This window comes from Pecten maximus, chromosome 16 (genome assembly GCF_902652985.1).
Source record: "Pecten maximus chromosome 16, xPecMax1.1, whole genome shotgun sequence".
In the NCBI taxonomy this organism is placed as follows: Eukaryota; Metazoa; Mollusca; class Bivalvia; order Pectinida; family Pectinidae; genus Pecten; species Pecten maximus.
Window position 1 is genome coordinate 25190710 of NC_047030.1, and position 22566 is coordinate 25213275.

At 38.6% G+C, this 22566-nt stretch overlaps 1 protein-coding gene across 1 annotated transcript; it reads right to left on the reverse strand.

The window, feature by feature from the left end:
* Window positions 1-1006: 1006 nt before the first annotated feature.
* Window positions 1007-21698, reverse strand: LOC117344938 (alkaline phosphatase-like). Its single transcript, XM_033907823.1, has 10 exons — window positions 21524-21698; window positions 18650-18870; window positions 15747-15921; window positions 14532-14704; window positions 13843-13950; window positions 12593-12695; window positions 11576-11728; window positions 7566-7757; window positions 4391-4549; window positions 1007-2241 (listed from the first exon to the last, which is right to left on the reverse strand). Exons 1-10 carry the CDS (start codon window positions 21648-21650, stop codon window positions 1928-1930), a joined length of 1725 nt encoding a protein of 574 aa, XP_033763714.1. The 5' UTR covers window positions 21651-21698; the 3' UTR covers window positions 1007-1927.
* Between the last annotated feature and the right edge of the window lie 868 nt (window positions 21699-22566).

The following is a 22566-nucleotide window of genomic DNA, read 5'->3' on the forward strand; positions in this document are numbered from 1 at the left end:
CCGTGGTCGGTACACCCTGAAGTGGAAGGATGCCCGAAGTTGGTTCCGAGTTCCGAGTTCCGTTTAAGGTGGGAACTGGTTTCTAGTTCCGTTGATGTTAAACGGAACTCGGAACTGGCTTCGTTTTACTTAAAGGACTCGCACAACTAAATCAGCCAATCAGCTGGTGTTTCACCTGAACCAAGTCCCTGAGGAAAATGTGTTTCTTAGGTTTGTAGCTGTTTTCCTGAGTAAATAACAAATGAAATGGGTACTTTCTATATACGAGAATAAAGTATAGGGTCTTGAGGTTTGGAAAATTAAAAACATACACTCCTACTGAAAATAGAATGGCGTAGGATTCGAGGTGTAAAATGGCGGGAATTCCCGAGGTGGGGGTACCCCAGTGTACTGTTAATGTCAGGGTTACTGTCTTGCGAGTACCCGTGTGCTCTAATATGCCATTAAACCTATACAATAACAACATTTATCCGATAGAAAAAAACTTCAAACTTTAATTTGATGTAAGTTTCACATCATTTGAACTTCAAACGAGCGAATAAAGAGATGAAGTCACTAGTAATAACATATAGTAAATTATTTAGTTGTGTGAGTCCTTAAACGGAACTCGAAACTCGGAACCAACTTCAGGCTCCCGTAGTGTAAGAGGTATCGAACTTGTACACGTTTCTACACCACGAGTATAGTGAGACATGTCATAGACTCATGAAAGTGAAAAATCGTCTAAAAAAAGAAAAACAAAAAATTGATAACTATCTTAACTTATAAGTTATAAATCATATCGTTGTTATAATGCTATATTTGCACTTTTTGATCTGATTCCAATTTTGTTTTAAAAGTATTAAAGTATTGTGTGTCTTTGCGACAACAATATACACGTATTAGTTGACAGTGCCTGTTGAGAATGCACCAACTGGCTTTTCGAAATAAAAATAATCTGTTTGCTTTCTTTAAACAAAAGATGCATTGTATAAACAAATACAAGGCAATTTAATTTTTTTTCCCCATTTAATTCAAAATGTACAACAAATGAAATCAAAATACACAAGAGGTAAACAATTGACTTGTAGTAACCCTATAGAATAACCAATATATAATCTTGATTGTGATAACGTGACGAAAGTTGTAGGAGACAACTGATTAATTTTACTGTAATCCGCTCATTGGTAAATCATTGAAAAAAAATTATCTTTCGGTAATTGTGAATCATCATTTCTTTTGAACTTCATCTTGGATTTACGCTTTGCTAAACCTCACAAGAAATCACACAAATTCAAGACACACTTAAATTAAGGTCACTACTTGCAATTTAGCCATCAGAAATCGGTTTTTCAGTTTCCGTGATATAAAAAAACGTTAAATCCCATTCGTGTTACACGTAACAGGTACGTTATGTTAAGGCCATCAAATCAAAATACAATCGTGAAACCAAGCATCGTCTGTCTGAGAATGTTAATCTGAACAATATCGTTCTAGTTTAGTTAATAAAGCGTTAAATGTTTGAGTTTCTCTGTGACAATAGTGATAAAGAGAATTATGAAAATAGAGATTCAATGAAATCGACCAAAGAAACACTACATGACGCGGTTTTCTTATTACACCATGTATACCCTTGACCTTTGACCTTTGGGCATGGAAGGAGTTCCAGGCAAACACACTCACTGTGTGTAGATCGAGAACTGGAGATAAAATTAGGAAACGTGGCGATAGGGACTGACAACCAAAGGGGGATAATTACAATATCCCACCCTGTAAAAATGTCGTTGAGACAAAAAATATCCAAACCGAATCATAATGGCAATGTACTTAAGGATGTATGTATGCTGCGATTTTGGCTGTACAAAAAGTTCCGTCATGTGAATTAAATCATATTCATATTTTGTGCCGACTTTTATTCGGACGTGCTTAATTGAAAACGACATTTTTTTCAAAATCTATCTAACATAAGGACAATAACCACAGTGCAGATTTGAACCAAAGTGCTTCTTAGTGTGTCCGCAGCATTAACACCGTCCGCAGCATTAACGCCGTTTGAATGCTGGGCGGAAGCTGCGCAGTTATCATCATCTTTGTAATCACCCACACAGGAAGCGAACGCCATAACGTGTGGAATATAGTGCTGCTCGTGTACTCCCTGGAAAAGATGTGACATGGGCCCTCTGGCATATATACCGACATCTTCCCCGGCGTGTGTCTCATAAGCCAGAGGAACAGCGGACTGTGTAGTGAAGTCTTTTATTACTGGGGAAAAAGATCAGATAATAGCCTAAAATAAAGTTTATGAGATTAATCATACAATGCGATGTACGTTCTTCATGTTTCTGAGATGATGGCAATTATTTCTAAAAGACTGAAAATCACAGCAGCAGTAATGACAGGTGATATTAAAGCTAGAATATTTGTCGTTTTTAATTTTGATTATCGTTTACAGTGGATGATCATTCGGTGCGGGATGAGGAAAATTATTTTTGTGACTCCTACATAATCACATGACGTTAACGTACACATTTTTTTTCAAGTGCAAATGATTTTGCTGATTGAGCTCATTGCAATTTCTATATATTGTTCGCACTTACAGTGTTTTATTTTAGTGAGTGGCACAGGGTCTTGATAATATGTTACAGTCTATAGGTATTTGGACATTCACTACTAGTGTATATAGCCCAAATCAAGATGTTTAAGGAGCTAGATTAAAATTCGGCAAAAGATATACCCGTCTGTGTTCATTATAAGGACATTGGTATGTAGTGTATGTCCATCAATCCTCTGTCATGTCCCGTCCCGTCCCGGCCCGGCCCTTGCCCTGTCCCTTTCTGTAACCGTCCCGTCCCATCCTGTTTTCTGTCCCGTTCTTTCCTGTTCACTATGCTGTCCCCTCCTATTCAGTGTCCCGTCCTTTCCTGTAACCGTCCCGTCCCTTCATGTTCACTGTCCCGTCCCTTCCTGTTCACTGTCCTGTCCCTTCCTGTTCAGTGTCCCGTTCCGGCCCTTCTTTTAACTGTCCCGCCCCATCCTGTTCACTGTCCCTCTCCTTCCTGTTCACTGTCCCGTCCCTTCCTGTTCACTATCTCGCTCTTCCTGTTCACTGTGTCGTCCCTTACTGTTCACTGTGTCATCCCTCTCTGTTCACTGTCCCGTCCCTTCCTGTTCACTATCTCGCTCTTCCTGTTCACTGTGTCGTCCCTTACTGTTAAGTGTGTCATCCCTCTCTGTTCACTGTCCCGCCCCTTCCTGTTCATTGTCCCGCCCATTCCTGTTCACTGTCCCGCCCCTTCCTTTTCGCTGTCCTGCCCCAACTGTTCACTGTCTCGTCCCTTACTGTTCACTGTCCCGTCCCTTACTGTTCACTGTGTCATCCCTCTCTGTTCACTGTCCCGCCCCTTCCTGTTCATTGTCCCGCCCCTTCCTGTTCACTGTCCCGCCCCTTCCTTTTCGCTGTCCCGCCCCTAACTGTTCATTGTTTCGTCTCTTACTGTTCACTGTCCCGTCTCTTACTGTTCACTGTCCCATCCCTCTCTGTTCACTGTTCCGCCCCTTCCTGTTCACTGTCCCGCCCCATCCTGTTCACTGTGCCGTCCCTTCCTGTTCACTGTCCTGTCCCTTCCTGTTCACTGTCCCGTCCCTTCTCTGTTCAATGCCCCATCCCTCTCTTTTCAGCGTCCGGTCCCTTCCTGTTCACTGTCCGGTCCCTTCCTGTACACTGTCCGGTCCCTTCCTGTACACTGTCCCGTCCCTCCCCGTGCATTGCTATTTTTGGACGACCTCCTGACGGATTTGTTTCATATTATTATAACACCAGGTTTTACCCCTAACCATATATTGAGGGAGTCATTGATCAAGGTTAAAGCGATAACTTTTCATTCTGATCCCTTCTGAACGGAGCACGCTGTGGCCTGTCCTTTTTCTAATTAAAGTCAACCTTGGGAACCCTCATCTGATTTAGTTGATGTTCACACTTTAGTATCATAACACCAAGGCCTTTGCATAAAACGTTGACATTCGTGTCTTTCAGACATTGTTTTAGATTATGGAAGTTTTGTGTGTCTGAACCTATCATCGTCTAATCTGTGGCTGAAATTTGGCTGCACCAAATTAAGTACGCTGAATGTATTACTAAATAGCGCAAAAATCTTAAACCACGCAGAATAAAAAGATAAGCTACAAAGTGCTATTGAGACGCCGATTGTTTTTCCCTGTAAAGTTATCAATCAGTGACAAGCGAGTAAGTGCAGATTAATGACGTCATGACATATAATGTTCGAATTCCAGGACATTTGATAAAGGTTATACCAAGTATGATTTACAAGTTCGCCAGATTGTTACATTAAAGGTTTTTTGTTTTTGTTTTTGAGTCTCGTAGATCATGTTAATACTTATATATGATACCTACTTGTTTTGGTTTCAGTAAGGTTTGTCCGACCTCGGTAGGCTTGGTTATGAAGGAGAGCGTCCATCTCTAACCCTCCAGGGCCGTTTGTGTACTGGAGAGTTGTGTACGTTTTGTTGTCTTCCGCAAGCATGTACCCACCCTTCGTGTCATCAACCAGACCTTAAAATAATATTATTGTTATTCCCAAAATACACGGTTACTGTAATTGTTAAAAGAGTTGTAGAAATATTGTGTTTGTTAATTTCATTTTTAAGCAGAAAGAAAACAGGTTGAGACTTTGTCGATTAATACATTATATACACTAAACTATGTCTATAATCAAGATATTTTTTTAACAATTTTGGTTGGCGGAATGGAAAACCGCTGGAGGTTTTATCGTAAAGACAGTTAGGTGACACCCTCTCAGCTCATCTTTTTATCGATTTTTAAATAGAATTATGGTTTCCTTTCTATTTGAACCGTTTTTCAACTTATATATGTGTCTCCTCGTGAACTCTGTGACACTTACCAAGTACGGGATCAGGTCATGAACTCTGTACTACTTACCACGTACGGGATCAGGTCATGAACTCTGTGATACTTACCACGTACGGGATCAGGTCGTGAACTCTGTACTACTTACCAAGTACGGGATCAGGTCATGAAGTCTGTACTACTTACCACGTACGGGATCAGGTCGTGAACTCTGTACTACTTACCACGTACGGGATCAGGTCATGAACTCTGTGATACTTACCACGTACGGGATCAGGTCGTGAACTCTGTACTACTTACCAAGTACGGGATCAGGTCATGAAGTCTGTACTACTTACCACGTACGGGATCAGGTCGTGAACTCTGTACTACTTACCACGTACGGGATCAGGTCATGAACTCTGTACTACTTACCACGTACGGGATCAGGTCATGAACTCTGTGATACTTACCACGTACGGGATCAGGTCATGAACTCTGTACTACTTACCACGTACGGGATCAGGTCGTGAACTCTGTACTACTTACCACGTACGGGATCATGTCATGAACTCTGTGATACTTACCACGTACGGGATCAGGTCATGAACTCTGTACTACTTACCAAGTACGGGATCAGGTCATGAACTCTGTGATACTTACCACGTACGGGATCAGGTCATGAACTCTGTGATACTTACCAAGTACGGGATCAGGTCATGAACTCTATACTACTTACCATGTACGGGATCAGGTCATGAACTCTGTACTACTTACCACGTACGGGATCAGGTCATGAACTCTATACTACTTACCAAGTACGGGATCAGGTCATGAACTCTGTACTACTTACCACGTACGGGATCAGGTCATGAACTCTGTACTACTTACCACGTACGGGATCAGGTCATGAAGTCTGTGATACTTACCACGTACGGGATCAGGTCGTGAACTCTGTACTACTTACCACGTACGGGATCAGGTCATGAACTCTGTGATACTTACCACGTACGGGATCAGGTCATGAACTCTGTACTACTTACCAAGTACGGGATCAGGTCGTGAACTCTGTGATACTTACCACGTACGGGATCAGGTCGTGAACTCTGTACTACTTACCAAGTACGGGATCAGGTCATGAAGTCTGTACTACTTACCACGTACGGGATCAGGTCGTGAACTCTGTACTACTTACCACGTACGGGATCAGGTCATGAACTCTGTACTACTTACCACGTACGGGATCAGGTCATGAACTCTGTGATACTTACCACGTACGGGATCAGGTCATGAACTCTGTGATACTTACCACGTACGGGATCAGGTCGTGAACTCTGTACTACTTACCAAGTACGGGATCAGGTCATGAAGTCTGTACTACTTACCACGTACGGGATCAGGTCGTGAACTCTGTACTACTTACCACGTACGGGATCAGGTCATGAACTCTGTACTACTTACCACGTACGGGATCAGGTCATGAACTCTGTGATACTTACCACGTACGGGATCAGGTCATGAACTCTGTACTACTTACCAAGTACGGGATCAGGTCGTGAACTCTGTACTACTTACCACGTACGGGATCATGTCATGAACTCTGTGATACTTACCACGTACGGGATCAGGTCATGAACTCTGTACTACTTACCAAGTACGGGATCAGGTCATGAACTCTGTGATACTTACCACGTACGGGATCAGGTCATGAACTCTGTGATACTTACCAAGTACGGGATCAGGTCATGAACTCTATACTACTTACCATGTACGGGATCAGGTCATGACTCTGTACTACTTACCACGTACGGGATCAGGTCATGAACTCTATACTACTTACCAAGTACGGGATCAGGTCATGAACTCTGTACTACTTACCACGTACGGGATCAGGTCATGAACTCTGTACTACTTACCACGTACGGGATCAGGTCATGAAGTCTGTGATACTTACCACGTACGGGATCAGGTCGTGAACTCTGTACTACTTACCACGTACGGGATCAGGTCATGAACTCTGTGATACTTACCACGTACGGGATCAGGTCATGAACTCTGTACTACTTACCAAGTACGGGATCAGGTCGTGAACTCTGTGATACTTACCACGTACGGGATCAGGTCGTGAACTCTGTACTACTTACCAAGTACGGGATCAGGTCATGAAGTCTGTACTACTTACCACGTACGGGATCAGGTCGTGAACTCTGTACTACTTACCACGTACGGGATCAGGTCATGAACTCTGTACTACTTACCACGTACGGGATCAGGTCATGAACTCTGTGATACTTACCACGTACGGGATCAGGTCATGAACTCTGTACTACTTACCAAGTACGGGATCATGTCATGAACTCTGTGATACTTACCACGTACGGGATCAGGTCATGAACTCTGTACTACTTACCAAGTACGGGATCAGGTCATGAACTCTGTGATACTTACCACGTACGGGATCAGGTCATGAACTCTGTGATACTTACCACGTACGGGATCAGGTCGTGAACTCTGTACTACTTACCAAGTACGGGATCAGGTCATGAAGTCTGTACTACTTACCACGTACGGGATCAGGTCGTGAACTATGTACTACTTACCACGTACGGGATCAGGTCATGAACTCTGTACTACTTACCACGTACGGGATCAGGTCGTGAACTCGTACGGAATCGCCTCAGTACGAAGTATTGGATTGTCTCATGAACTCAGCGCTACTTACCAAGTATTGGATTACCACGCGACGGATAACCGGATAATACGAAGGTGTGAGAGTGGTCAGCAGTGACCACGATCAGAGTATCATCTTCATTAGTAAGGCTGATTGCTGTTTCTACAGCCTTTTCCAGAGCCAACACGTCATGGAGGGCCCTTTCCGCGTGATTTTCATGGTGGGCGTGATCGATCCTACCTCCTAAATAAACACGATATTTTTGCACACTAAAACAAGTACATAAAGGGAAAACATATAAATGAAGCAACGAATTTTCAATTATTTCTAGTATTTGTGATATAACCTTCATTTTTAATGATTATCGAATTTAAAGAGCCAATCTAATTAAAATCTAGATGGTCATGTTTACTACGTTTCATGCACAGGCGCTTGCATATATAGAAAATATCACTTTCGATTTTTTTTCATATGACAGCGGTATGTGTAATCTGTTAACCTGAAGGTTGGCAACTACGCCACGAGCGAAACGGCACCCCATCTCACTTCAACCGGCTAAAAAACACATTTATTCAAACTGACACGGCGCACACTATATGCGACCGTCATCAGAAAACATTCATCTTTAACCTACCGTGCCACTCAATATGAATTGTTACATCCAAAACACAATAATCCGTGAAAACATCGCCGAATTCCTCGCTCAGAACGCCATTTCTCAAACGGCTCCCTGAGCCTGTCCAGATTCTTCATTTACATACAGGGTTCAAGGGTCATGCGATTATATGATCGTCAGTCGTCAGGTGTACTTTTGGGGGTCATCTCCGCATGCATTTTGTCCGCAAAATGCTTCGGCTCGCTGAAGAGTTTCGTCTAAGTTACGATTATTTGAAGAGTTTCGTCGATGAACGATGATTTATAAATTATTCGTTATTTTGAACGTTTGATTACCATGCACCGTATATGACAGTACACAGCAGGCGCGGATCCAGGAATTGGAAAGGGGGGGGGGGGGGGGGGGGGGGGGCCAGTAATTTAGTGGTAATGTGGTAATGCGAGCGCCATAGGCGGGAGCCGAATTTTTTTTTGGCGAGGGGTCTGGGGGCCAAAATTTCGGAACAAAATTTCGGAAAAATGAAATGATTAAATGATTATAGCAAATTTTGCAATCTTTCAAGAATAAGATTTTCGATAAGTGGAAAGGGGGGAGGGGGCATATATTGATTCACACAGAACGTCACTATCGTATCGTTTTCTAAATAATGAAATAATTGTCACAAAGGTAGAACAAAATGCTTATTTATTGATTAACTTTTGTCAGTTTACTGAAATCTGGACGAACAAAAAGAAAAGTGAATCACGAATAAGACTGTCATCAGGTTACTGGAACGTATACATGTGTACCAACATTACTTACTTCAGACCTGTTCATTTATTTCTGCACATTTTACAAATATCATGTCGTCGTCAAATACGAAAATCATACTTCAGACCTACCAAACGATTTGTACGTTGTGATCTATGATCCATCATCAATTTATTTTCATTTCCCACAATGTTAGATTTAATGTTTGCTAGAAGTTCTTCGAGTTCAATCCAAATTTTATGAGTTCATCTATCACTGTATGATTATAGAAATATTGAGTTCCTTCAGTCATTTTGTTTTAAACCCCTTTTTATTCAAATTTTCGAAACAGTATTACTTTCTTACGTTATTTCGGTTTTAATACACTCGATATCATCAGTTTGCCCCTTAGTTTTAGTGTCTACAATCAGGGGTGGACACAGGATTTTCAAATAGGGGGCGTGCGAAATTAAAAGGGGGGGGGGGGGGGGGGGGGAGGAGTGTCCGCCGGTTCTCCCCCTGAAAAATAGCAGGTTAATGCAAAATCCTGCATTCTAGTGTATTTCACGATAGATTCATACCTGGTGTGTTTTATAAAAACAAGTATATGAGAGATGTTTTTAATGATTTGATATTGTTATTTCGCTGATTGATACGGGAATTCGTTTTTTAAGATACCCTTACTTTGACAATTTTAGGGGGGGGGGGGGGGGGGGGGGGGGAGGGCTTTAAATCCACCAGTGACAATGTCAAAGAGTTTAACGCATTGTAAAATGTATTCTTTGTAATATTCAATTATCCATTTATTCCACTTTACATCGCTCGCATATATAAAATTTAAGTTATTGATGAATTACCTTATTAATTGAGTGTGTAAGCATCAAATGCTACACTAATAATAATCAAACTGGCTGAAGTGCTTACAGAATTATGAAACTGAATTAAAATGAGAAAGAAAAGAGAATACTTGAGGGGGAAGTAGTGGTTATTTTGTGTCAACGCCAGACTTTTATAGTATTTTAGGGCTAACGCCAGAATACCCAGAACAACCTCTTATTCTTATCGATATTGTGTGTGGTATACATTTTTAACTAGTCATGTAGGGGTCAATTTTTTTAAGAATTGAAGATTGGCATAGCCCTAAATAGATGGCAAGTACAATAAAAAATCAAAATATCAAACAACTTTCAGCTATTACCCCATCCAAATTTTAACTTCGAAAAATTTAATTTCAACTGATACTGCTTGTTCATGGTATACGTATAATGTCCCGGCCCTGTCTTGAACAAGTTATTGAGCACCGTTATATGCAATCTTTTTGATTGAAAACGAAGTTCAGCAACTACCGAAATGATGCAGTTGAAAAAAAGGAAAGGACGATCTCATCACTGCATGGCATTAAAACATGCTATCTTATTAGTCCTTGATATCGCAAACGACGTCCTGTGCATGCACCTGTAAAATAAAGTATGCCGAGATGACCCCAAAAAGTGCACCTGGTGACAGTCGATTATATAATCGCATGACCTTTGAACCCCGTATGTAAATGAAGAATCTGGACAGGCTCAGGGAGCCGTTTGAGAAATGGCGTTCTGAGCGAGGAATTTGGCGATGTTTTCACGGATTATTGTGTTTTGGATGTAACAATTCATATTGAGTGGCACGGTAGGTTAAAGATGAATGTTTTCTGATGACGGTCGCATATAGTGTGCGCCGTGTCAGTTTGAATAAATGTGTTTTTTAGCCGGTTGAAGTGAGATGGGGTGCCGTTTCGCTCGTGGCGTAGTTGCCAACCTTCAGGTTAACAGATTACACATACCGCTGTCATATGAAAAAAAATCGAAAGTGATATTTTCTATATGCAAGCGCCTGTGGTTTCATGAACATCTAACAACATCCCATAAGGGGTCACGTCAGGGTGACCTTTTGGATTAGCCAATCAAATGACTACTTCCAGAATCTTGGAAGTAAATTGTATATGTCCGAATTAGCAGGACTAGAGTGCATAGCTTGTATTATCTGTCAATTTGTTTCAAGTCATTTCGTCCCGTAAAGCATTTAGCTATATACTGTGCCGAAATGGTTTGCTTCAGATGCAAGCTGGGACGAAATGTTTTGCTTCGATGACATCGCAAAAATGCCAATTCGCCCAGAAAGTGGAATACGCACATCTCAGAGGTCATCAGAACGTGACCCTTTATGGGATGTTGTTAGATGTTCATGTGACGTAGAGAGAATGACCATCCAGATTTTAATTAGATTGTTAAAGAGCCAGTTTCAAATTAATATCTTTATCTGTTTAAAATGGAGTAGTATAGAAAATCCATGTATGCGACTGGCACCATTATTTCTGCGTCAAATGTTTCACTTATAAGATACATGGGGTTCGCTTGAATAGTGAAATTTATTTGTTTACATGTTGGATTTATCGACCAGTGAGTAACCAGGGTCATTTTGAGGCAGGATATCATTGTAGTAGTTGGTGACTACCTCACTCAACAACATGGGAGACCTACCGTTAAGTTATTAAGTGTCTTTCTTGCCCAAGGACACAACCACGACAGCACAGCCCGTTTCTCAGCTTCCCGAGAAACACAAACCGACATCATGGGTAGGGAGTGTCGAACAGTGAATAGGGAAGTTTGTAGCATACAGTGTTTTCTTTGTTATGACAAATACACATCATTCAATTCAAACTGTTTTTGATTTGTTATACCTTCGACAAGTAAGAAAAATCCTTTGTCTTCGTTTTGTTGTAGTATTTGAATGGCCTTGTTCGTCATCTCTGCGAGGGAAGGCTCGCCAGCTGTTTCGTAGTTAGGATCCTTTCTGTCAACTTCGTATTGCATATGACTTGCTTCAAATAATCCTTAATTAAGGACAGGGAAAAAAGTAATTCAAAAAAAAGAAAGAAAAGAGAGAGAGAGAGAGAAAAAAGAGGGAGAAAAAAAAAAGAGAGAAAAAAAAAATCCTCAAATATATTTTTGATCAATTAATTAATTATTCAAAATGTTGATATCAGTTGAAAATGTTTCATTTTATCTTTGAATTGTAAAATTAGTAAAATAACTGGTATTGATTGTCACCGGTTGATATAAGACCTTCGGGTCACTACATCAATTGTGAATCGATTAGATGTATGTACACAACAATTTGTGCTGTTTTGCCAGATCGGTATGCCTGATTTTGTCCAATGTATTACATGTAAAACTTGTCCTGTTACGATTTCTTCCGAAGAAGAATGTTATTGTAACAATGATGTACATTTAAATAATTCCCTAATCCGGGCGGCAGTCCTTAATACACTATCTATATCTCCGTTTTTATGTTCCAACAGGCATTTCTGTTTTTTTATCTCTCTCTCTCTCTCTCTCTCTCTCTCTCTCTCTCTCTCTCTCTCTCTCTCTCTCTCTCTCTCTCTCTCTCTCTCTCTCTCTCTCCTTTATTCCACTATTAACATTAAGAAACTACCTTCAAAATTTCCATTATGGTATACATACAAGTAAAACCACTAAAGACAATAGAAATACATGTATCACGTGACTGGTTTACGCTCGCTGATAGAACACAGATCCCTTCAGTGCCCAAAATTTCATTTGAAGGGTTTCGTATCGTCACAGCAAAGTCACCGAAATGATATACATTTAAGCTATAGTCACCAAAATACTTTTTCTTAAATAAATTTATCATAATTGCCTTTAAGTAAAATCCAAATAACGTAGGTTTTTCTTACCCATGAGGTATTGCGTTTTTTTCGGGTCCACTGAATTAAAGTCGGTAGCATTCCATACGTAACGATGTGAAAGGTTTCTCTTCTGTTTGTCCTCGATCCATTCCTGTTAAAATTGGTGATATTGATCAAAATCTGTTTATTTTAATCAAACAATTTGTAACATGAGAAGAGGAAAAATGCATCCGCGATGCCGGGACTCGAGCCCGGGACCTCCTAACTCTAGACGGACAGTCTAACCATTTAAGCAACCTGGCCACCGTCTTTCGGCCCAGTCCAATTCCGCTACATTTCTCCCTCCTTCAACAACATCTTCGACCTCGAAGACACACACGAGACCGTACACTATCTCCGTGGGTATTTCGTTTGGGGCCAAATGTAACAAAAAAGGGAAAATGCAGCAACCAGACTGGGTGTCGAACACAGGACCTTCGAACTTTAGACGGGTGATCTAACCTTAAGCTACCTGGGGACTGGAGTTCAACCCGGTCAAGTTCCACTACATTTTAATATTTTAACAAACTCAAGACATACTGTGAGGTCTTAATTACTTAAGACATACTGTGAGGTCTTAATTACTTAATTATATTGAGATATCTTAATCACTTAAGAATTTCAAATCGTACCTAATTGAGTAACACTATTTTTGGAGAAAGTATAAAGCACTTTTAACAATTTTTTGTTTTTATAACTCGGAGATATTTACGTTAAATACCGGCTCGTCACTGTTAGACTACTGACGTAAAATTATAACATAAATATGTCAACTCACTACAGCATTGATTAATCAAATCGCTGTTAAAATAAGTTGTCATACTGGTTATAAGCCTAGGTGTGTCAAAGAACACATCTGAAATGACACTTTGAACTGGTCAAATATTTAATATTTATCAAAATATCCATTGGTCCGGAAATTGTTACGTGCTTGCATTGGATTTCTTTCGTCCTTTTGTCCGGGAAATGTTACAAACCTGTATATAGTACCGTCCGTCCTTTTGTCCGGGAATCGTTACAAACCCTGTATAAGGTATCGTCCGTCCTTTTGTCCGGGAAATGTTACAAACCTGTATAAAGTATCGTCCGTCCTTTTGTCCGGGAAATGTTACAAACCTGTATATAGTATCGTCCGTCCTTTTGTCTGGGAATTGTTACAAACCCTGTATAAGGTATCGTCCGTCTTTTTGTCTGGGAGTCATTACAATCATGTACAGTGTATTATGCGTCCATTCGTCCGGAAATCGTTACATACGTACCTGTATCAGGTTGCGTCCGTCCCTTCGTCCATCAACTGACACGTTTCGGTGCTCCGGATCAATAGTATCGTTTGGTACAAAGTACTGTCTTCCGCCTCCCATAATAACCTTCAAAACAGTGAGTTACAATTACGTGAGTACGATTATTCGAAAGAGGCGTGGAAATTTATGGTTATTTTGATATTTGATTAACCTAACGTTTTGGCTATTATATTTGATTTACCTTATAATTCCCACGTGAAGTGGTTTATTTCAATTGAAACTATGAATACGAAGTTCTTTAAATTGATATGTTCCTTCAAATTCTGATTCATAACCATCAATACTCAAATATTTGTTTTTGTTGTTTGAGAGAGAGAGAGAGAGAGAGAGAGAGAGAGAGAGAGAGAGAGAGAGAGAGAGAGAGAGAGAGAGAGAGTAATTTTAACATATGGAACATATTCGTATATTTCTTTACATTTCAAAACGATATCATGCTACTCGTTAAATTAGTTTTCATTGTAACAAGGCTATAGAAATATTATAATGATAATATTCCTTATATATATTCTATGAAAAAATGGCCATATGACTTTCATCGTTTCCTAAGGCACTTCAAAGGTAGACTGGTCCAACATCTTCTGTAATGCAATTTACATGTATTTATCGGTGTCCAGATAAGTCATGGTGTAAACATATGAGATTTTCACCTTGATGTCTCGATTTTCCTCCACTAATTGTTGAGCTATGTCCTTACAACCTTTTCCAACCATATCTCCCATTGGCGCGTCCCCTTCCCAGTCCCGATTAGCAATGTGAGCATAACCAGCGGCGGGGGTCGCATGTGTGACGCGCGTTGTGGTCACCACTCCGACACTCTTTCCTTCAGATAACGATAAAAGCGAAGATGATAGCACCAAAAAAAAACCCAAACCCCCCAAAACCCCAACATCAACAACCCCAACAACAACAACCCCAACAACAATAACAACAACAACAACAACAACAACAACAACAACAACAACAACAACAACAACAACAACATCAACAACCCCAACCCCAACAACAACAACAACAACAACAACAACAACCCCAACAACAACCCCAACCCCAACAACCCCAACAACAACCCAACCCCAACAACACCAACACCCCAACAACAACCCCAACCCAACAACAACATCAACAACAACAACAACAACAACATTAACAACAACCCCAACAACAACAACAACAACACCAACACAAAATTTAAAAAACAAACAACAACAAACAACACAACAACAACAACAACAACAACAACAACAACATCAACAACCCCAACCCAAACAACAACATCAACAACAACAACAACAACAACAACAACATTAACAACAACAACAACCCCAACCCCAACCCCAACAACAACAACAACAACATCAACAACCCCAACCCCAACCCCAACCCCAACAACCCAACAACAACAACAACAACAACAACAACAACAACAACAACATCAACTACAACAACAACAACAACAACAACCCAACCCCAACAATCAAACAAAAGAATAGTACTAAAATTCAAGTAAACACCAACATATGATCATCATCATTGAATAAACTTTCAATTTCCAGAGAATTCTGTCGAACACTGAGAGAAAAATCCTCGGGGAAGATTTAAGTATCAGATATTCTAACAGCTGCTGGAGTTTCCTCAGGTCCTGACACCAAAACTTGAATGACCCCGGTGTCGGGGCCACAGGAAACTCGGGCTAAACATTCTCGAAACAGCAAGGGTAAGATGTCTGTATATCTATTTTTGTTGACATAACGTGCCTAAGGTGTTATAAACAAAGTCACTATGACATCAATAACATTTTTTTTTCATTGTTTATGACAAGCTAGCGTCCTAAAGTATTTCTGTATAGATTCTGACATGTTTACCTTTATCCATTGACCAGTTGTATATTGACGTCAGGTGTGCGCCCTTTGATTGCGTACAATTTCCTTTCTCCACTCTTGCCTCCAGTCCCAGCATGCCCATATTGGATTTAACACCACAAAGATACTGAGTTCCGGTTCCGGCGGAATCTGGGGTCTGGTGGTCCTGATTATATGTCTGGCGACAAGTAAACGTTCATGATAAATGTTTGAAAGAAAAACTTAAACTACGATGTTTTTTGCATCATTCCCATTCATGGTTCAGAGTAGTGCTCAATGACGCCATCATACAATTTATCATATTACAAGTTAATGTATATATTGAACGATTAAAAAAATTAAAATTCATGCTATTTCAAACTGTTAAATAAAAAACCCCATTAAAAAACCCACACACATTCGGGCCAGGCTACATAATTCAAACATCAATATATCGTACGTAAGCAATGGAATGAGTTTTAGTAACGAAGACACAATTACATTTTATGTATGTAGTATGCTATTGTAGAAGTATGCCTTCCTGCATAACAAACTCAACATTTGGCCAAATCATCCAGATTGTAGATATAATTCATTGTTTTCCGTTACCACTTTCAACTTATATAACTTTTATCAATACTGTATATTAGTTGGGGTGACAATGTATTTACCGTAAAGTTAGGCCCATAACCTCCTGATTGATACTATTTCTACTCAAATTCAACGTCAATGGTACCAGTCTACGTTATTACCCTCTATATTTGCTGATGCCGAGGCGGCCATATTGAACTACCCCGCCAGTAACTCTTATGTGAAAATCACCTTCAGTAACAATTGGTGTGAAATAGGCCGACCTCACGGAACACAGACAGATATAGCGAGATTATGAACATAACTCCATTGTTTTACCTGCAGGTGTATAGCGGAGAGCTGTAGAACACACACTCGGCAGGTTTGACTATGTGATAATTCACCTCAATGCTTAAGATCGTTTCCAATTTATAAATAATCCCAATTAACAGATGATCACGACATCATACACTTCTGTTTAATATACAAGATACATTTGATATTCTACAAATGAGAAACTAGATCACTATCAACGTATACAAAGAAATAATTTAAAGCGACTAAAATTAAAGATACGAAATTAGTACAAACTGCCTGGCCAAGATGTGTGATAGGTCGACTCGTCAGTAACCTTGTAGTGCTATCAGTATATTTTTGCTCGACTCTTTAAACCCATTGATAAAAAGCAATACAATGCGCTTTATTGATCACGGAAAGATGTATGAACATTAATTCGTAAGTACAGAAGATGAGTATTGAGCTGTAAAACGCCTACTTGAGTAGTGATAGCGACAGACCTAAGCTATCTGGGCCATTTCTAAACATAAGGAAATAAATATCCTTTAAATTGACAACTGAGTAAATAGATATTCACGGATATTAAGCGAATTAAAGAGCTATTATTGAACTGTTATCGGGGTGATATTTACATAGATGTAAACCGCCGTCTAGACACAGCTCTAGATATCGGACAAATGTTCCTAGAATGGAACTTTATATTATTTATACGGAGGTTAACGTCCTCCAGAGTCATAAACGAACTAAACACACATAATATTCGGACAGCATATTAATAGTGGACACTTCGATACCACCTAAGCAGAACACACAAAAGATAAACCCCACTATTTATGAACATATATAATCCAAGTGGTCGTGTAATCTTTCTTGTAATAGATACCAGGTACTTAATAACGCCAATCTGTCATTGGACTGTGATAGCGTCTAGGTGGTTGGTTGGTAACGTGTACCAGTTCTTCATTATTTGTATAGCTATACTTAATATTGGTTTTATCTCAGTGACAGTAATATCTACTCTATTGAGGAGAAAGCGTGTACCCGTTCATATGGTTCGCGCATGTTGTTTTCCTTTAATTCATGAAATCCCATAGCACGGCGGCAATATTTTATGATGATTATTGATAGAAATGTAGTTTCCAATCAATACTTCTAATAATTGTGTGTGCTTTTCACAAAATAGTTTTGTACTTTTCTATATCAGACCAGTTAAAAAAATTACTGTGAAAAACTAAAGACATCGATCCTATAACTGAACAGAAAGTTCTTTGCAGAAATAACTTGCTGTAATTTCCGATATTAAAAACGGCGTTTTATTTTTATTGTCTTCGTTTTTTAACACATACTCATAGCAATATAAATGGCAGTTTTAAATAATGATAGATATTAGTAGGGCTTCAAACACAGGGTACTGTACAATAGTACAACTGCTTATCGTACACTCTGTTTATGGTACACGCTAAAAGGAGAACATAATTTCCCATTATTGTTTATACACATATATACAGTATATTATATTCACATGAAGGTCAGTTTTACTTTATCAGTATTCACTATATATCAATGGATTTTTTTATATATATTATTTACAAAATACAAAGAATACATAAAAATGAAACTATAATTCAAATTTAAAAATGATTGAACGAGGAAAAAATATAAACAAATATAAACAGGTTCATAAAGTGGTACAACCAGAGCAAGACCAGGTGCTTCGGAAGAGTAAGCGTCTTCTGCTTCAGTGACGTCACCCGTCACACAAATCTGGGTCAAATCTGGGTCAAGTCACAATAAAAAAACAACAACAAACAAACAAAAAACCGATATTCCGAACTATGTTACTAACTCTCACGCCATGATTCTGTACAGTATACCCATCACAAACATTTCACACACATAATAGTTTTACAAAGAATATTCATAATCACTTAATACATGCCGCACATCTGCATATTAAATTATTAAAGCATTTAATACGCCCTTAAATTTTGTACAGACTGCTTCTCGTGAAATTATTAAAGATAATAATTGACCCTTAAATTAAAGAAAAGTTTACACACCCTGCTTAGTGCTGCATTAGGGAACTCGTCCCAGACAAGCTGACCCTCTTCCCCGGTCCTGTTCTTTAGTTGACCTTTCAGGATCCTCGCCGCGGTAACCGTGGATATTCCCATTCCATCGCCAAGGAAAAATACCACATTTTTAGCGACAGCTACGTTTGGTTTGAAATTCAGTCGCCTATTAAGGTCTTCTTTTGCTATGTTCCTCCAATGGAGTGGCGCTAAGAAAATAATAAGATAGTTCGAATTAATAAAAGATTTATTGCCAGTTAAACATTTTTTATCGCCAAACGTACTGCAATGTGAAACAAATACACTAGAGAACCGGGTGAAGCAATACGCACTCTATGATGCCAAATCAACTTAAAATATGGGGAAAATCATAACTTCATATTCTGAAAACAAATCCTCAAAAGGAAGCTACCAAACGTTCACGCAAAACCGCTTAAATCTGAAGCAGAAACCCTCAAGCCAATGTACGAAGGGCAACAGCACTATCCAAACTTATCGAATCAAAATGCCACTCAGGTGGAGCCTAAGAAGTTTCAAAGAAACCGTTTAAAATTAGAGAGATCTCCGAACAAGAGTATAATACTGAAATATGAAGAGAGTAATACCATGATTGACAATTATCGAACCGAAATGCCGCTAGAGAAAAAGATAAATCACGAAGATAACGCCCTACGAAAGATAGCATTTAAAACATGATTTAGGGGGTGTTTGGATTAATCAGAACGACACCACTACATAAACTACCATACGAATAAAGACAGTAACATTTTAGAACATTTTTTATTCGAAATGTCCATAAAAAGACTGAACGATTATGAGACAGCCAGTCAACAATGCTATAAGGAGATCGATTGAAAAAGAAAGGACAAAAATGTTTACGCCAGAAAAAAAGAACCGAAAGATCAAGTCATACCACAATAATCGAGTCGAATTAATTTCAACAAGCCTATAAAATAGATAGGTTTCAGTAGAGATATAAATTGAACTTGGTTTTTCTAGGTTTCAGGTCAAAGTAGGACCTTCGCATCATTGGTGATCGCTTTGTAGACAGCACTTATGTTAATATCCAAAGATAATGACAAAGAGTAAACATTATCCAAAACATTTATTATAATAAACTTCAACTAAAGCAAAAACATTGACAGTAATAATATTTATCTCCTCCTGGAAAAGTACAGTCACATTGCTTGTACTTAATTGTCTGCTTATAATTACCTACATCCGATCATTAAATACACGTTTAGGCCAAACTGTTATGCTAACAATGATTTACGTAAACATTTTGTTGCTGAGGGACGAACATGTCGCTCTCTCAGTTTTAATAACCATCTGTGTTCGATGACGAAAAATGAAGATCATTTTCATATTGTTTTTATTAAAATTCTCCAAAAATCTTTCCCAAAGCTGATATAACACAAAAACAATCAACATCAGTTAGTCAATATATTGCTAAAACTTGCTCTCAATCCAAACCCCCGGTTGATAGATTTTGTACTTTTTTTATACCTACATTCATAATTTCGCGGATTTTTTTTTTATTCTTGTCTGTTGTTCTACCAGAAAATGTCATTGTTGTTTCTAAAGTAAACATATCGGAGAAAGCAAACAAAAAACAACATAAAAAAGGGAAAATAAGATATAATCAACTTTTAAATGATAAAATTGAGGTATTGAGAGATAGAGAGAGATGGTTTACATTGGGATGAGTTGCTTTAGTTAAACAGTGATATCTTAATGTAAACATGGAATAGTGCAGTTGATTTAAGCACGCAAATCCAATGTCTAAGCCGTGCTGGGTAAAATTAAACTGGAACGGTACATCCGAGACCAACATTATTCAGTCGAGGACCAGGTAAACTGTAAACAATGGACACGTTTTCAGTACGCAATGGTGTTTGGTCTTATGGATAGGTGATTTTAGAATGGTATGGGTATTGAATTGAATGGTCTGTTATTTGAATGCTTGTTGTAACTCTTACAGTCGTACTAAGATATATCCGATACTAAGTAACATCAATGTAATACGCACGCGCTATTTTACCCCGGCTACCCGTCTCGTGTAAATAGAGCATGCAAAGATATTGAAAAAAAGATAATTCTTACACTAGGTACACACAAACAAACAAAGATGGACAAAACTTGAGTCGGGAAACGTGACTTTAATGTTTCAATGATATTTAATCTAACATCAAGAACAACAGAACGTATACTATATATAGATTAGCGAATGTAAAGACGTCCGTGCTATCTAAGTTTATACGCAGCTAAAAAAATTACAAACATCTTGATGAAGACTTCTTTTAAGAGCGTTTGATAAAGAAATGACTGTCACGCTGTGGTGACAATACATCAAGGTCATACGGTATGTCGATTTCCTACTTATATCATAGTACATGTACATACATATGTAATGAATACTTGAGGATAGCTTTATAAATATCGGCATTAACTCTCAGTGAAATATTTATGTCCAATACCTGATTGCCAAGGTCCGTCTCAAATTGTCCATCTCAAAACAGTAAATAGGTATTATATTTCTTAAAACATCTGACATGCTTAGTCAGTCCAATCATCACGATGGTATATCATATATCAATGAATGTAGCATTGCAAATAACAAAAACATACGATAAAAAATCCCAGTTTGTAATTTACCTTTCAAATGCAAAAATGAAATCTTAGCAAGAAAGAGAATCTTACAAAACATGTATGTATTATTTTAAAAGATATCATAGATAATTACATTATACTGGACAAATGTGTTTTGTCATACGTTGAAAAATGTTTAAAAGCAATGGAACTCAAGCTTTGTCATAAGTTATATATATATATATCATTTAATATTTCATTCGACATACATACTTTCCTGGTTGCCACTGAAACGACTGTCCGTCATCGGTCCATTTTTGTTAATTGGCACCTTAAGTCCGCTGCAAATGGAAAATAACGAAAAGAAGCTAATAGCCTTCGATAAGCTTAGCACAGCCATGACTAGATGTTGAAGTCGACTGTTCCTGATGGTAGTGTTCCCCCGGAATACCCGGGACACGCACTAGGCCGAGGTGTAAGTGTCCTAATGGCCTTGAAACCACGTGACATGACTATGTAGTTTAAATGATATGCGATTCAATTCTGCATAACTACATGAATTCGTCACATATACTTATGAAACTAGATAAAGAAACGACAGGTAGTATAATATCTGTAATAGGGAGATACTGCTTCGATGGTTGGTTATGAATAAAACTTTTTAAGCAAAATATTTAAGATTTATCTTTATTACATTTTTACCAGTGAAATATCAAAAATTATTCAATTCTATAAAAGTGATATTTTTAGTGAAAAATATCATATCACTTTTGCTGATTTGACCAATCAAATTAATGATTAGAAAATACCAAAATAATTGACCAATCAGAAAGCCCGACATATATGTCAGCACCTGGACAGGGGAAACTACTTTTTTTGTATGCAAACTTTCGCTGTAGGCCTAGTTAGCATACGGGGTAGGTTTTTCGTTGATAAAAAATGTAATAAACAGAATATCTAATAGTGTCTTCAGTAATACCAAATATATTTCACTCGTGTGGCTAATATTTTGATATTTTTCACTCGTGCTGCGCACTCGCAGACCTCACCTGAACCTTCAGTAATACCAAATATATTTCACGAGTGGGGCTAATATTTTGATATTTTTCACGAGTGCGCAGCACGAGTGAAAAATATCAAAATATTAGCCCCACTCGTGAAATATATTTGGTATTACTGAAGACACTGTTAGATATCCTCTATTTCCGTTCTTTTCTATGTTTTATAAACTCAATATATAATGAACATATTTGCAAAAGACAATTCTTAGTTCAATTGATGCTTTAAAGAAAGTAACTCAACTTGATACTCCAAGC

Excerpts from the sequence above, each read along its gene's own strand:
- LOC117344938 (XM_033907823.1), bottom strand. The coding sequence starts at position 21,650 with ATGGCTGTGCTAAGCTTATCGAAGGCTATTAGCTTCTTTTCGTTATTT. Across the intron at positions 15,922-18,649 it reads CTAATGCAGCACTAAGCAGG|ACATATAATCAGGACCACCA; the intron begins GTGTGTAAACTT and ends ACTTGTCGCCAG. Across the intron at positions 12,696-13,842 it reads ACGGACGCAACCTGATACAG|GAATGGATCGAGGACAAACA; the intron begins GTACGTATGTAA and ends CAATTTTAACAG.